This window comes from Lepisma saccharinum, chromosome 5 (assembly GCF_977018435.1).
Source record: "Lepisma saccharinum chromosome 5, izLepSacc3.1, whole genome shotgun sequence".
Lineage (NCBI taxonomy): Eukaryota > Metazoa > Arthropoda > Insecta > Zygentoma > Lepismatidae > Lepisma > Lepisma saccharinum.
Window position 1 is genome coordinate 49,527,690 of NC_139233.1, and position 14,892 is coordinate 49,542,581.

General features: G+C 40.8%; 1 protein-coding gene across 2 annotated transcripts in view; it reads left to right on the forward strand.

Annotated features, from left to right (window-relative positions):
- Positions 1–14,892, forward strand: part of Delta (neurogenic locus protein delta) — a 296,608-nt gene that overhangs the window by 269,521 nt on the left and 12,195 nt on the right. For both annotated transcript variants that reach the window (XM_083122513.1, XM_083122514.1), the window contains 2 exons: positions 7,450–7,560; positions 8,082–8,381. In XM_083122513.1, the coding sequence (XP_082978639.1) occupies positions 7,492–7,560; positions 8,082–8,381 (369 nt within the window). In that variant the 5' untranslated portion in view covers positions 7,450–7,491. The remainder of the gene's footprint in view (positions 1–7,449; positions 7,561–8,081; positions 8,382–14,892) is intronic.

Here is a 14,892-nt window from a genome sequence, read left to right on the forward strand (position 1 = left end):
GGAAAATGTCGCACAGAACATGGCATCGCATAATATTTTGTGCAACGACACACAGAAAACTCTATACACTAGATACGTAAGATATATGAATGGGTAGGGACTTACGGGCCACCCTGTACAATGTGTTTAAGTGCAGAGGTTTGTACAAAATGTGAAGCAGGCAATCTCGTGAATATTGAGTTGGGAGGGTATTCCATCCACACTCATATCCAAACCCACACACACTTATACTTCCGTTCCTTTTAAATCTTATATAACACTCAAACTTTCTATATTTTACATATATTTTATATAATCATCTCACTTTTCTTTGATGTAGCTCTTGTATATGTTTTCTTTAGTATGCAGGATATCAAGCCATTATTTTTATTAATAGTGTTCTAAAAGAAATGTTGTAGTATGGCTTACTTGTAAGCCTATTGAGCAGGGTTGATAAAGGTCCACGAACCCATAAATTCTAATGGGTTCTATTGGGTTCCGATGAAGGACCGGAACCTTTTCTCTCGCACAATTTAAATTCGGTCCAAGTTGCGTATTGTTACATTGAAAAAGGGGTTCCTGCACCGTATTATAATTGTTCCTGAAAGAAATGTTCCTGGGCCGTATTTAAAGTGATGTGGGGAAAAAGGTTCTTGGACCGAATTGAAATTCTTCCGGAAAAAAGGTTCCTGGACCGAATTGAAATTCTTCCGGAAAAAAGGTTCCTGGACCGAATTTAAATTCATCCGGAAAAAGGGTTTCTGGACCGAATTGAAATACTTTACAGAATACAGATAAAAAGGTTTCCTTACGGTCCAGAACCCATTTACGCTTGCTGATTTTCTCCTCTTGACCGGAATTTAATTTATTTAAAATTCCAACCTTGAACAACCCTGCTATTGAGATAATAAATTGTAATAATAATAATTAAGCGTTTTGATGGGACATACAGTTTGATAATGCATATTGTATTTGCTTTTTAAAACAGTATGTTTTACGTCGCGTTTCTGCCGCTTTCAGCAAAGGCGACGATGGGGATAAGTGATGATTACTGACATTGATTAAAGTCATTAAAAATGAACGGACACCTATGGCACGCCAGGACTCGAGCTTGCAAAAGTTGGTGGCGTGATTGTGAGTCAACGCGCTCGGCCATTGAGGCCTCTACTGAAAGAGTAGTGCTTATTGTATATAATGTATATCAACAGTATTAAAATCGTCAATTCAAAGATAAATATGTAAGAATTCTTACGGGGCATAAAGCTTATCGGCATTCTGATTATAGCCGTTGAAACGTGAGGAAACGGTATGCGGAATTTTCTGAAATTTCCGTGCCAAAATCCTGGAGGTTTTTAGAGATTTCCTTTTCGTGCACGGCGGCTTTGAATGGGCTTTCGTGTTATTCCGGACTTCAAGCAGTTCCGGCATTCCTTGTAGATGCAAACAATATACAAATGCCTTTACCTAAGCCAGGGGTCTCGAAACCGTCGATCGCGAGCTACCAGTAGCTCCCAGGGTCATTTCCAGTAGCTCGTGAGGGAGATATGAGCGGCAATATTTGAATGAAACTTTGGGAGAAAGATCTGCTTTTGCCGATAGATTTGAACAGTTCGTTCCAATATCTGTGACAATCAATTCACCCAATCTAACAAATATTGTGGATGAAAATGAGTCATATCCTCCTTATTAACATCATAAGAAGCAAGATGATAATGATTAGGACCAAGTTTGAAAATTTTACTTTGTTTGTAAGAAAGGTATTTACATGTTTGGAACTCTTTTTTTAATAAATGACGGCCTGTGTATGTTGCAGAGAAATTAATAATTTGATGTGATTTGTTATTTAGCGTCGCTCTTCTGCCACTTTTGGCTATTGGTGACGATGAGGATACATGATGATGTGTTGAAACTGATGAAGGGACACAAATAAAGAGAACACATGCTCATGCCGGGATTCGAAACCGAGGCCCATGGCATGGCGTCTTCGTGCTGTAAAAAATGATTATATGTCCTATTTTTTTTTTATAAACCAACAAATGAGTTTGGAGACCTCTGACCTAAGCTCTTGAGAGCGACGCGGCTCCGGACACTGTACGGGCAAACCTTCTCCGAAAGACGCATGGCATGTTCCACAACATATTTCGGAGCCCCGTTGTGGGCGGCAAGCTTTACACGTAACGAATTCCCCTTCGTTCTTCCCCATGGAGAAGTCCGCATGGAGAAACAGATGAGGAAGTCATTCAATGCAATGTAATATTCAATAAAGATTTTATTATTTAACCTTCTTAAAGTATTTATGCTAGCTTCAACACTGTGCGTCGCTGACATCGTCTACGCTTGTTCATTACTCGATATATATAGAATGTAGGGGATTGATATCTGGGAAAGGAAGGGGTAATGGAATTATATCTTTCATCTCCAGCAACCGGGAACGTACAGTTTCGGAAAACTCTCCAACGAGAAGGGTTTGAGTTGTTGTCCACTGTTATGCACAGATAGACTAATCAGGACGGGGTCTACAGTTTAAAGTGGGATCCGAACCAATACTATGTGCCTCCGCTGAGCATCGAATCCGGGACCAATGAGAAGGTGAGGTGTTGCTGCAAGCTTATGGTCGTTGATTGATTTCCAGCAACTGTGCCACATCTGTAGGAATTGTCTTAAATATATCAACCAATTATAAATATTCCAAGTCCCTTATGTACTTTCTCATTGTAACTGGCGTGCCCAAATTGGGGGAGGGGGGCCGGTGGAGGTTACGACCCTCTATCTTGGCTAAAATCAAAAATATCAAATGCAGCAAGATATTGGCAAAATAAAGAACTGATCACTACAACTTTGTAAAAATCGTGGACAACCCACAGACAATAGAGAAATGAAGAAAGGGAGAGAGAGATTAACAGAAGATAGAGGGAGAGAGATAAAGTAAGGTAGAATGGAAGAAAGATGAAGACAGATATAGAGAATACAATAAAATAGAGACAACATACTTGTATTTAAAAAGGGCAGAGAGACAGAGAGAGAAAGAGAGGAGAAATAATAGATGGTAGAAAGAGAAGGGGCTCCTTTGTACCCAAATGGTTAGCTCTCTATACATCTGGGTTCCCGATGAGTTGATTTGGTTTGAGTTGGTGTTTTAAGTCCACTTTATGCACAGTAAGGCTAATCGGGACTGGACCTACAGTTTAAAGCGGGATCCGAACCACTGTGCCAAGTACCGCTATTGAATATATAACTCGGGACCAGTGGCGTATGCTGAATCTAAGACCTGGGCTAGCTCACTATGACACCTGGTCCCAGGCTATGGAGGAAGGGAGAAGAATAGGCTCATTCTTGACGTCTTCAAGGAAGCCACATTGCCATCCCAACGGTAGTCTGGTTGCAAACTTATAAAAATTCAGGTTGCCAACTCCTAAGAATTCAGGTTGCCAACTTCAAAGAATTCAGGTTGCCAACTTCAAAGAATTCAGGTTGCCAACTTCAAAGACTTCAGGTTGCCAACTCCTAAGAATTCAGGTTGCCAGCTCCTAAGAATTCAGGTTCAGAATCGCCATTATCTTCTTTTTGAAATCAGGTTGATTCACTGTTTCTAATTGATTTTTCTTCAGCATTTTACTTTCTAGGCTCTAGGCTTCGCAGATAGCCTAGCTTGCCTGGAATATAGGCTCCTGCTCGGGACATCTTGATTACAAGGCGACGACGTTACCACAACGCCATCTTTGAGGCCGCGTGTCACCCATTGGTCAAGCCACTCTGGCAGGCCCTGGCCCTTAGAGGGCTGTTGAACAATGGAGTTTAGAGGAGGAGGAGAGTGTGTACAGGGAGGGGGAGGGAGAGAGGGAGAGGGACGGAAAGAATAAAGAAGAAAACGAGACAAGAAAAGTTCGTAAAAGAAGAGGAAAAGAGAATAAGCAAGAAGAAAGGCAAAAATCTATTTGAAGCAAAAAGGATGGATGCAAATAACACAGAGGAAGCTTCATCGTATCCTGGTATGGCCGTATGGGGTTCCATGCTCCAGGCTCCTCCCGAAATTTTGCCAAATTATGCTGCTCTACAATACATTTCTTACAGAAACAGTAGCCAATTCTTATTAGATTTTGGGTCCTGAATTCGAAAGTGAAATTAACTGTGTTTATTTGTCATCAATTATGCATGCTATGGAAGGGAATGTCACTGAGAGCACCAGCCAATTGTTGTATGGTATGCCCCATATGCCAAAAATTGCATATAAATGTGTGAAATGTTATGCTAAACACGTTTCTTATTCATACTACGTCGCAAAATAATGCAAATTCCTCATTTTACGTGATTTTTAGGTTAACTTTCAGACCGAAGTAGCAAGCGACTCGCGCATGCGAATTGAATGCTTTTGTACTGTCGCTTGACACTTCGGTCTGAAAGTTCCCTAGCAGACCATGTTGGGTCGTGTACGAAAAATTGTATTTATTTCTGAAAGTTCATTTTCAAGCAGTGGCGACGATTAGAGGGGCGTGTGGGCAGTCGCCCCCCCTCACTTTTTGCCACTATTGTTGCCCCCACTCTATAGATAAGCCTCGTCTGTCAAGAGGAAGTAAACTGTCCTAGCTCCCACTCCCACCCCTTCAATTTTGACATCCAATTGCAGCTACTCTTTCCAAGCAACACATGTCGCTTGTTATTTTGGTTTGAAAAGAACTTCATAGTTTCTCGAGAATTTCACCACCGACCGCCGTGTCAGAGTGATTATCACACTTCGCTGCGACGTCAGGGTCCCGGGTTCGAATTCCGGCCTGGACATGGGTGTTATTTGTGAGTGCCCCTTCATGTTTCATCATCACTCATCCTCAACTTCGCGATTAGCCAAATCAATCAATCAATCGAGAATTTTGCCACGCATTGCACATATTTCGTGAATAATCCCGTGAAAATATTAAATGTTCTATATTTTACAAATACAATAGTCACAATTGATATACATTGAGTACATTACAAGTTGTTGCGGAAAATTGTCCAGGAATATTTTTCTATCAAGAAAAATGGCCATACTTCTTGAAGGAAGAGTAAGCATTTTTTTTTTTTCCAAATTGCAGGGAATAAAATTATCCCCTCCCCCGCCCCTTGACTCTGCAGGTGCTCATAATGTAACCACTGTCGAACTCACTTTATCATGGTTTTTGGTAATTCAATCTTTTCCATATGCCATGTCAGTGCCGGATCTACAAATCTTGGAGCCCCCCGCAAAATATTACCAAAGCCCCACACATAAATAGCTATATACATACCGGGTGGCCAGAATTAAAGTTACCCAATTCAGAGCCCTCTGTAGCCTGCTTGAGGCATCGTTGAACTCTGAAATTTGGTGAATCCACTACGCAGACCATGGGGAAGAGGATGGCGATAAAAAAAAGAGAGTTGAATTTTCTGCCACCAGGTTGAAATGTGGCACTGTTCTGTACTTCCCGGCACTGTGCCATGTCATTGTTGTAGAATAACAGTACCTGAGCATTGCTGTTAAATGTGCAAAATTTAGATCTCAATGTATGTTGGTTGAATTTCTTGAACGTATTAACAACCGTGAAAGATTTTGATTATTTAATCCAATCCAAATTGAACAGAATAAAAGGGGGGGGTGATTCGTGAGAACGTCAGAAAAAAAAGAGTGGGAATCTATGGGGGAGGTAGTCACATTTAGTACACACGTAAAATCTCATACAATACATACATAGTGCGGCTAAAAGGGCATTTACTTATCTAGTTTTTCTTCTTTGCGGTGATTCAGTAGGGAGCATTTGACCTCCCCGTCCCTCTTCTCCGCTGTATTGACTGGGTCATTTCAGCTTCTTAAGAGCTGCTGATAACTTTTTAACGAAAAAATACAATTTTATAAGACATTCCAGTAGTACAATGATTACTTTCTCATCTTAAAAATAATTTTCTAATACTGGAAATTATTAATGAATAATACAAATAAGATGGAAAATTTCATCCATCTGAGAATATATATACTATTCTCAGTGGGCAGTGAACACAGAGTGGAGGGGGATAACTAGTGCTGACCCCTATGTCGACTGCTCTTACCACCCCAAACAAAGAAACAAAACGACAAAGTAAATTCTCTTTTAGACCAAATACATATTTTTGCATGGTATTTAGTGTTATAATAATTTTAGCAGACTCCTTCCCCTCTTTCCACTTCTGGTGTCGTGCTTGGCTGTGGACAGTGGTGGTGACTGGGTGGAGGACAGTTTAATTTTTATTTGTATACAAGTGCGGGGGCAAAGAGTTTCGAGAAGTGTGGGGCAACGTCCCCCTTGCCCCTCTTAATCGCCGCAGGATCTGTAAGAGAAAATCCAACGAAAGAGGAAAACTCTCTCGGCTTCCCCCTTCATTATTTATTTTTCTTTTGCCCCCTTCACTGTGCTAAACCTTATGTACCAAGGGGAAAATAAACTGCCCTTGGGCCTCCCCCCTTCAGTTTTGGAAACCAATCGCCGCCACTGTCTGTGCTTCTTTGAAATATTCCCTACCCTAGAAGAAGAATAATAATATTCTAATCCTTGTTATTTTTACAATACAGTTATTGCAACCCATGCCTATATATTCATTATACGTCAGCTTAACATGATCAACCCCAATATACAAAATTCCCTCCATTCCATTATTTACTTGAACACCGATGTAACCCCTATTTTCCCCCACTATCTACGCCTTAGACTTGCTAACTATATATTCTATGTTTATTTACAATATATATATATTTTTAATTAACCACTTCTAGGAAATCCTAGTCAGTTAAGCTTAAAGTAAAAATTGGAATCAGCTATTTCATGTTGATACTAAAATATGTCTGTAACCTGTAAAGTGCTTCTAAATTTATTACTGATGTCATTTGTTGTGCAGTTAGTGGAACGCTATATTTATGTACGAAGCGTGCAGGCCTATCTCACCTGTCGTTTTTCGCTACCACTGGATTAAACTTTCTTCGCTCCTTTTGTTGAAACCCACAGTCATTGTTAAATATTGGAGTATTCTCTATTGACTGATGTTTTGTATGGAAGCTGAATTTTAGCCCAGTGTTCCTCAGCGCCCCCTCCCCCTTCCCTTCTTTCACCCTGTTTGGAGCACCAAGCAGATGGTGGTATATAGTTTTGGGTAGGGGTGCTCGGACAATCAGTTCGCTTTCGGCTTGTAGCGGGGAGCGGATGTGCTTTTTTGCCCTGCTACCGTCCAAGTCGCGAATGCCGACTCGAGCCGTGGAAAGCGAGCGCGTCTTCCTCTCTTTACCGCACAGTGGCGACATCGAGCGACGCTTTCAGGAACTACGGCCAGCGGTGAGATTAGGCTGCTCGCTCCGTGCTGTCAGTTTCGAATTGACTGTAGTGGTGTACGGGAGTAGTTTATGTGTTGTGCTGTTCAGTGCTGTCTTATGATGTTCCGTAAGGTTAATGCGTGTGGGAACCAACACTAATGGATGTCTGTGTGGTGTTGCAGGTTTTCGTGATTTAACCCTGTCGGCATCTTCAAAGACACGGGATGCGGTGGCTCTCCATTATAGCGGGCCCCGCGTCCGCCGTTTTCCTTCTGCTTTCAACCCTCCAACAGGTAAGTAATCGAAAAGTTTTTTGTTTACATTATTATTTGCTTCGCGGAAGTGCCCAAAAACTTGCAGACACTGCATGTCACGTGTTATCTCGTAAGATCGTTGATTTTTTGAGACATAAACACTTGAAAATTAATATTATGTTTGCTTCTAAACTTGTCATCCAGGAAAGAGCATTGCCTCTATTACTATACACAAATATTTTGTAACCTCACTAGTTTGTACATTGAAACAATTATTCACTTGCGAGAATTGTGAAAACAGTTGAAAACAGTATCATAAAATTCTACTTAGACTGCCATCTAGTGTTTGGTCAATAATTTTGGACCATAACTGCCCTTGTACATTATCTGTTCCTCTTTCATACTTGGGTACAATTTGGTAACTTTTAGCTTAACTTGATACTAGAATCACAACTTATGCTTCGATTTCCCAGTGTTTGTGTACGACTCGAACTGTCGGGTCTTATTTGACTGCTTTTGTTGTACCGATATTACAAGCTCTTTTCTGTTTTCATTTTCAGATATCCTGCTCCGGAGTATTTGAGCTTCGCCTCAAATCCTTCGTGAATGACGGTGGAAAGGATATATTCGGAAAGTGTTGTAGTGGTGATGAAAGAAGTGGAATGTGTAGTGGTGTGTGTAGGACGCGGTTCAGAGTGTGTTTGAAACATTACCAAGCCAAGATCGACACGACTTCCCCGTGCACGTTTGGAAATAAAATTACACCTGTGTTGGGGAGCAATAGTGTTGTGGACATGGAAAATCTGAATGTGACTGGATTCGGAAATCCCTTAAGCTTTCCTTTGGACTTCAAGTGGCCGGTAAGTACCAAACTTTACCTTCATTTATGCATGAAACACTTAAGATCGCGGTATAGTGAGTAGACAACAGGTTCGATTGTTGCGGAAGCTTAGTGATTGTTGAACAGCTGTACAAACTATCAAACAACAATGCTTTAGCGTAGCGGATAGGGACAGGCGTAGAGAATTTCGGCTCAAACAAGCGTGGTTCTCACACATTGTTACTCTTTGACCGTTGTTGATCAGTGTGGAGGTAAACCAGGTTGGGTTTAGGTCAACCGTCTACATGTTCCCCTTGAAGACGTGCCATGCCCGCCGTTGAAAAGTAGACCCGTGGGAAAAAGGTTCCATGGCCCCTCAAAGAGCAACCGGGGATTGTCATGGGAGAGGTACAGCCGTTCCCGTACCCCCGGAGTGATTCTGGTTGACGGGATATAATAAGCTACATCCCGGTAAGCTACGTTGCCAAGTTTAGATTTGATAATGATTCTTCGGTGTCTTGATAAGGGATGATAGGATCGTGTGTTTTGAATACTGTACTGTTCCTCTCCCCTCCAAAAAAATAGATAGCAGTGTAACATAGCCGCTGAAAGTGACAATAATCGTGAACTACAAATCAAGCTTGATTATAGATTTTTAGACAACTTTCACTGTCCTGTTCTTGAACGTTACAGTTTCGTTCCATTTGCATTGTAATTGAATGTCGCACTTCGGGAGTCGGGTTCGAGTCTCGCGTGAGCAGGTCTTTGTAGTGTCGTGTTCATTAATACGTTCCCCGGTCTCCATGGCGAACTCCCCATCAACCAATTCTTCATTCTCATAGTTGCGATTAACCCAAGATATAAAGAGCGAAGTAATCTAAGTAGAAAGAAGTCTTTGGTTCGAATCTTGGGTAAAGCATGTTCTGCAAACTCGTCGTTGCGATCAACCCATTTTGGTGGAAGTGCGACGTAAAGCAACCAAAATAAAATACTCTGCCAATGAGTATTTTTGTAATACATTTCCGATTAACATAAATTAAGCTTTAGAACATAAATTAGCCTCCGAAGACTGCAATAGACTCGTTATTTTTCATGAAATTGTTGATTGTTAATAAGCGTTAATGCAACAAGGCAGTCAATACTTGTAATGTTTTTACAAAGCGTGGATCATGTTTTCGGAAATGAAATACCTTCCGTACAAAACGCCCCAAGTATTGTACCGGTACGTGTTCGGTATAGTGGCCCAACTCAGCGTGTGTTCAATATTGTATTCTAGTTGCCTGTCCACTCCATCGTTAAATTATTTTACAACCTTCCTAATACAAAAACTTAGAAAAAGTAACGTCTCGAAACCGGCTTGGGGAAAAAGCTCTAGGTGCTGAGTGCTTCCCATTGTTGACAAGATAGCATTTCATTGTTAACTCTGAATTTTATTGCCGGTCAGTAAGATGTATCAGGTAGCCAGACAGCAACAATAGGTGAAGGGTATTGTTGCAAGAGTTTCCAGTAGCAGTTTCGCCCCTCCCCTGAGGCGTTCTCTTTCATGTGCCACAGTCTCGACAGCAATAAACGGGTAAATAACGCTTCAGTGACAGCCAGCGATTATTGGCAGTTCCAAAGTGAATTAGGGTCTCTGTAAGGCTAGCAATTGGCATTCCAGTCCGTGAGAACCAAGAAAGCGGACATGCTGTAAAATGTGCCCTGACATTTGTAGCGTCACAAATTGAAGCGGATTCCTATTTTTCGACCCGTAAAAGAAGAGAAAGAAGAGTCTTTCCAGTGTTTGGGTTCTTGTTAGGCGTATGAAAATTACAACCCTCTCGTAAATCAAATTAGGACGAATTACTTTTTACGTTGTCTCTCGGAAGAGCTCACATTACGAGCCTCCCCGTGAAATTGGGAACTCGCAGGTGAACTACAGGTATAGCCAGCTTGGCTTTTTCAACTGTACTATGCCCAGCGTTCTAACGCACGTGCAATTACAAAGCTGACAGACGGTGAATCTGTAATTGCGCATAAAAACATTGTTTTCTTTTAAACATTTTAATCTGTACATTTCTTTCCGCATTAGTTAAGGATTTCTTGTCGAAACTTAAAACGTAATCATTACATAATTAATATTGATGAACGGTGATCCGCCGGTCAGTAGGACGTGATTTTATTACAACAACCACACGTTTAGAATGCAGATAATGATCAATTACATATTCCTGTATTTCAAATAGGTTCGTTGTTTGGTCCCAGACGCACAGTGGTTCTGTATTAGTACTAGTGTTGCCCACGAGACGAGACTTTGGCCTGTCTCGTCTCGTGGAAATGCTGTGAAGTGCTGTCTCGTCTCGAATTTTTAAGAGCCTGTCCCGTCCCGTCTCGTCCCGTGGGCAACACTAATTAGTACGTTATGTACTGTAGTGATTTTACTAAGATCGATCTGGGTTCGAATCAACAAAATGCTTACTCTATATTAGTATCTTGTTGATGTAAGTTAACCAAATTGCGCGTTCCCCGGTTCGAGGCCCGGTGGAATCGCATTGTGCTTCGGATCCCATTTTAAACTGTAGGTCCAATCCCGATTAGCCTGTCTGTTCATAAAAAAAAAAAACACAAACTCAAATCAATCAGATTGCACGTAGGTGGAGTAGTCCCGTACTACGGAAGCAGGGGCACCCGGTTCGAGTCCTGGGTCTATTTTGCATTCGGTACTTTCCTCTTGTCTGTTTCGCTTTTCATCCTTATGATCGCGATTACTTTAGAGGTAAAAAAAGCCTAGTGAATGCATTTAAAACGGAAATCTGACCACGATATCTCATTTTTAGAGGTAAAGTCACCATTATCCAATAGGTTTGGATGTTCTGTGTTTAACATCGAGTATGTAATTGTTGGAAATATGTCTCATAATAGGGGTTTATTCTGTAGGGGGTCATTTTTTCATGAATTCGCGTCGATATTTCGGATTTCAGATGCACGCCGCGGTGAAATATATTTTTGCAGTGTGTTTTTTTCAGAACTAATAGCTAAAATTAAATGGGTAGTTAGTTTTTCCAAACGCTTGATTACTTTGAACACATTACAACCCTTTTAGTGTGTTTGGATTCTTTAGGTGCACATTCGAACACGAGGTGTTATTTTTATTATGCAAATTTATAGCTTCTAGAATAAGCTCTAAACCTGTAACAAGCAGAAATGAGAGTCGATGCATTCACTTCAATTCGTTAAAATGCGAGCCTAACGGCGCTTAATAGTCGAATGGTGTGATTCCACAAGTCTACTTGTAAGAGCGTCCGTAGAACATTTGCTAAAGCCGCAAGTTGGATATACTAATTCGAACCAAACTTCACTATAGTTATACTTGCCGTGGTGTAACAGTCTCTTCAGTATGGAAGGAATAGCATGCTTCTAAATAGTGCTAAAGACAAGATATATGGCAACACTGTATTTGCCTAACAATGTGGTGTGACATTGCGTAGTTAAATGTCGTTTGGAGGCATCCATTGAAAAGGCTCTTTCTGTGTCATCGTGTTGAAGCAAGGATTTGACTGTCCAGTGCCTGGTGATGAAAACGCTCGCCTAAAGTTGATCTTCCTAAAGGAAAGCGAGGATGTAGCAGACCTCCGTGGCTTAGTGCTACAGCGCCAAGGGTCCCGAATTCGAATCCTGCCTGGGCATGGTTGTTCTTTGAGTGTGTCGCTTCATCCTCGTCGTCGTGATTATTCACAAGTGACTGAAAGGCGATGTCGAATAACAAAAAATCAAGATAACGAGAATAAAACGTGTAATTCGTTTACATGCACGTTCCCAATGACTTCGTTATTTTTAGAACTCTACATCTTACCACCTATAATGCTACCAATTCAAGCAAACTAATATTTCTCTCTTGACGTTATTGTAAAAATCGATACTCAACTTATAACTTCATATAAAAACTATCCTTGTCAATTCAATTTAAAATGGTGGCTAGAAATTATCACGTTCTTGTAATACATTTAATCGACCGACCTGCCATCTGGAGGAGCGTTCAAAATCAGTATTTTTGCCTATGTTTTTCCATCCTTAGTAATTTAATCATGTTGCTTCCTAGTTTCCGAGAATATGCCAATCTAGAGGGCAATAGATTTGCTTGTCCATTTAATGCGCTTCAATCAGGAATCGAAACCTGGACTCCGTGAATCCGGTTAGATTTAACTCACGTGATTGCCGTATGTAAAGCGTTAGGGATGTGTGTTGTAGGGATTTGCGTGTATGCTCCATAATAAGTGTTCGAATACTAGGTAAGACATGGATCTTGACGATTCCTTTCGTTCATTTCATGTTGGCTGTCGTAGCAGTTATTCTATTTCAAATAACCAGTAGGAGTACGTATTTATTGTTCCAAACTGACACATGTTTCATAATCGCTATTTCACTGATATGTCGGTCAAAATGACGGGTCACCCATTGATAAACGATTGATTTGGTTTATTTTGCTTCACATTTCTGCCACTTCGGCTAATCGCGAAGACTGGGGTGCATAATGATATGATGGAATTGGACACTCACAAAAGCACCCATGACGGCGGTATTCGAACCCGGTACTTCGGATGTCGGCTTAAAGGGTTGTTGCGTCGCAATATCAGTATGCCAGGATATACTCTCGCATTGCAACAGAACGATGTGATTGAAACGACAATTAAGTTAATATAAAGTAGCTTCACAGAAAGTTGTACGATCCGCCAAATTATGTTGCTCCTAAGAAGGCGATGATAAGTTATGGAATAATGTGTAAAGAAAGCTGTTTGCCTTAGTTTTGAGTATTGTAACGATATGTTTACGCACATGCGATAATTGTGATTGCATAATCTGTAATGCAGATCGTCGTAAATGTTCAGGAGAACAGTCATGTGATTGCAAAGAAACAATAGGTAGTCCTCATGGTACCATTTCGTGTAAATCGGCTTAATAGTCAGGGTTCGATTCTCAGTGCATATACTTTAGGGAGTGTGAACAAAGATTTCAACGATAATTCTGAACATTCTCTTCAAACATGATTCGAAAGGAAAGTTGTACATTTATTTACTGTTGAAATAACGTGCGCATTGTATAATGCTTTCTCGATTACGTATTTTTACTTACATTGCAACTATGAATATAACAGCAATTGTTTAAGCCAGAAAATTACATTGTACGAATCCTTGTTGGCTGAGAAAATTACCTTGCCATGATCAAACTACTATGCCTTTTGAATATAAGTTCACTTCCATCTGAGTAACATGCATAATTTTTAGGTGGACATCGGGCGATACGGAAAAAATATCAAATTTATTAGCTGATCGATGGAGCCTACTAACTAATACGTGCATTCGACTTCTCGCCTATCTGTGCTGCCTTGCCAATCTCCTCTTCGCTTATCGTGTCACCGTCAAGCGTTCATATTGTAGTGTGCGATTGTCATCCTGTATTGCTCATATGTTAAATGTAGGCCATTCGATTTTATTTCCTCGGCACCAATCGGAAGTGTCCGAAGAGAGTGTCCATTTCCTGGCTTGCGGATCTAGTTTAAGAACTCCCGAGGTCAGCTGCATTGCAGAGGGGGATCCGCAACGGGTATTGACCTTCAAGTTATCCACTCGTGGGAAAAACTTTGTACCAGCGCCCCCATGATTACAAGGATGTAAATCTGCCTACCTTGCTGGGGGTTAGGTTTGCCTTCAACTTCTTTTTTTTAATCCTTTTTGGGGATTTAAATTTGCATTCTTTCCTGTAGTCTTTGCATTTAAAGCAGTGCCCTTGTACCTTATGTACAACTTGCTTCCTTACTATCTGTATTGAGTGCGTTAACCTATTTGTTGTCAATATCATTACACTAGATGTTGTCGAATTGTGTTCTTTCAATACTCGCACGGTGCATTAAAACGGTTGTAAATTATAGGTCGTTAGGCTTACGTATTCCAAACAGCCGACCTTCGTGATGCAGTGGTTAGCACAGCGCGCTACGACGCCAGGGATTCCAGGTTGAAATCCCGGCTTGGGTTTTGGATGTTCCTGATCGTCGCGATTAGCCAAATTTAGCAGAAAAGGAATCAGACGTATTCCACACTCTTTATTACGCTTTCCAATTCCACAATCTATTACTGGCTGCACTCTCCCTGTTACAAATCACACCAGTATAACATTAGAGCGAAGCTTTCGTTGCTGGGCACATCCCGTGTGGCAGCGCTACTAGTCTTGCTTCCATCTACCAAACAGCTAAACATGCATTAATATTGAGGTGACATTATGGCTTACCATACATGGATTGGTCATGCATCTGGGTGCAAATTTCTTGCAAGACAAGACAGATACTTTTGTTGTCCAAATGTTTCATAATTTCATTATCACCATTTCCATTGATCTGTAAACTTAGAAAAGTTCTCATATTTTTCAGCTTTCGGATGAGTCCTGAGAAACAATCTTGTCCTGTATTGGCTCTTGATTTTACTGGCTTAGTCTGACAATAGGAATACAAAGTGAGAATTTTAAGGTGTTTTAATGATGACAATTTTCAACCTAATGTATAAAAATTGCAATTATTATGG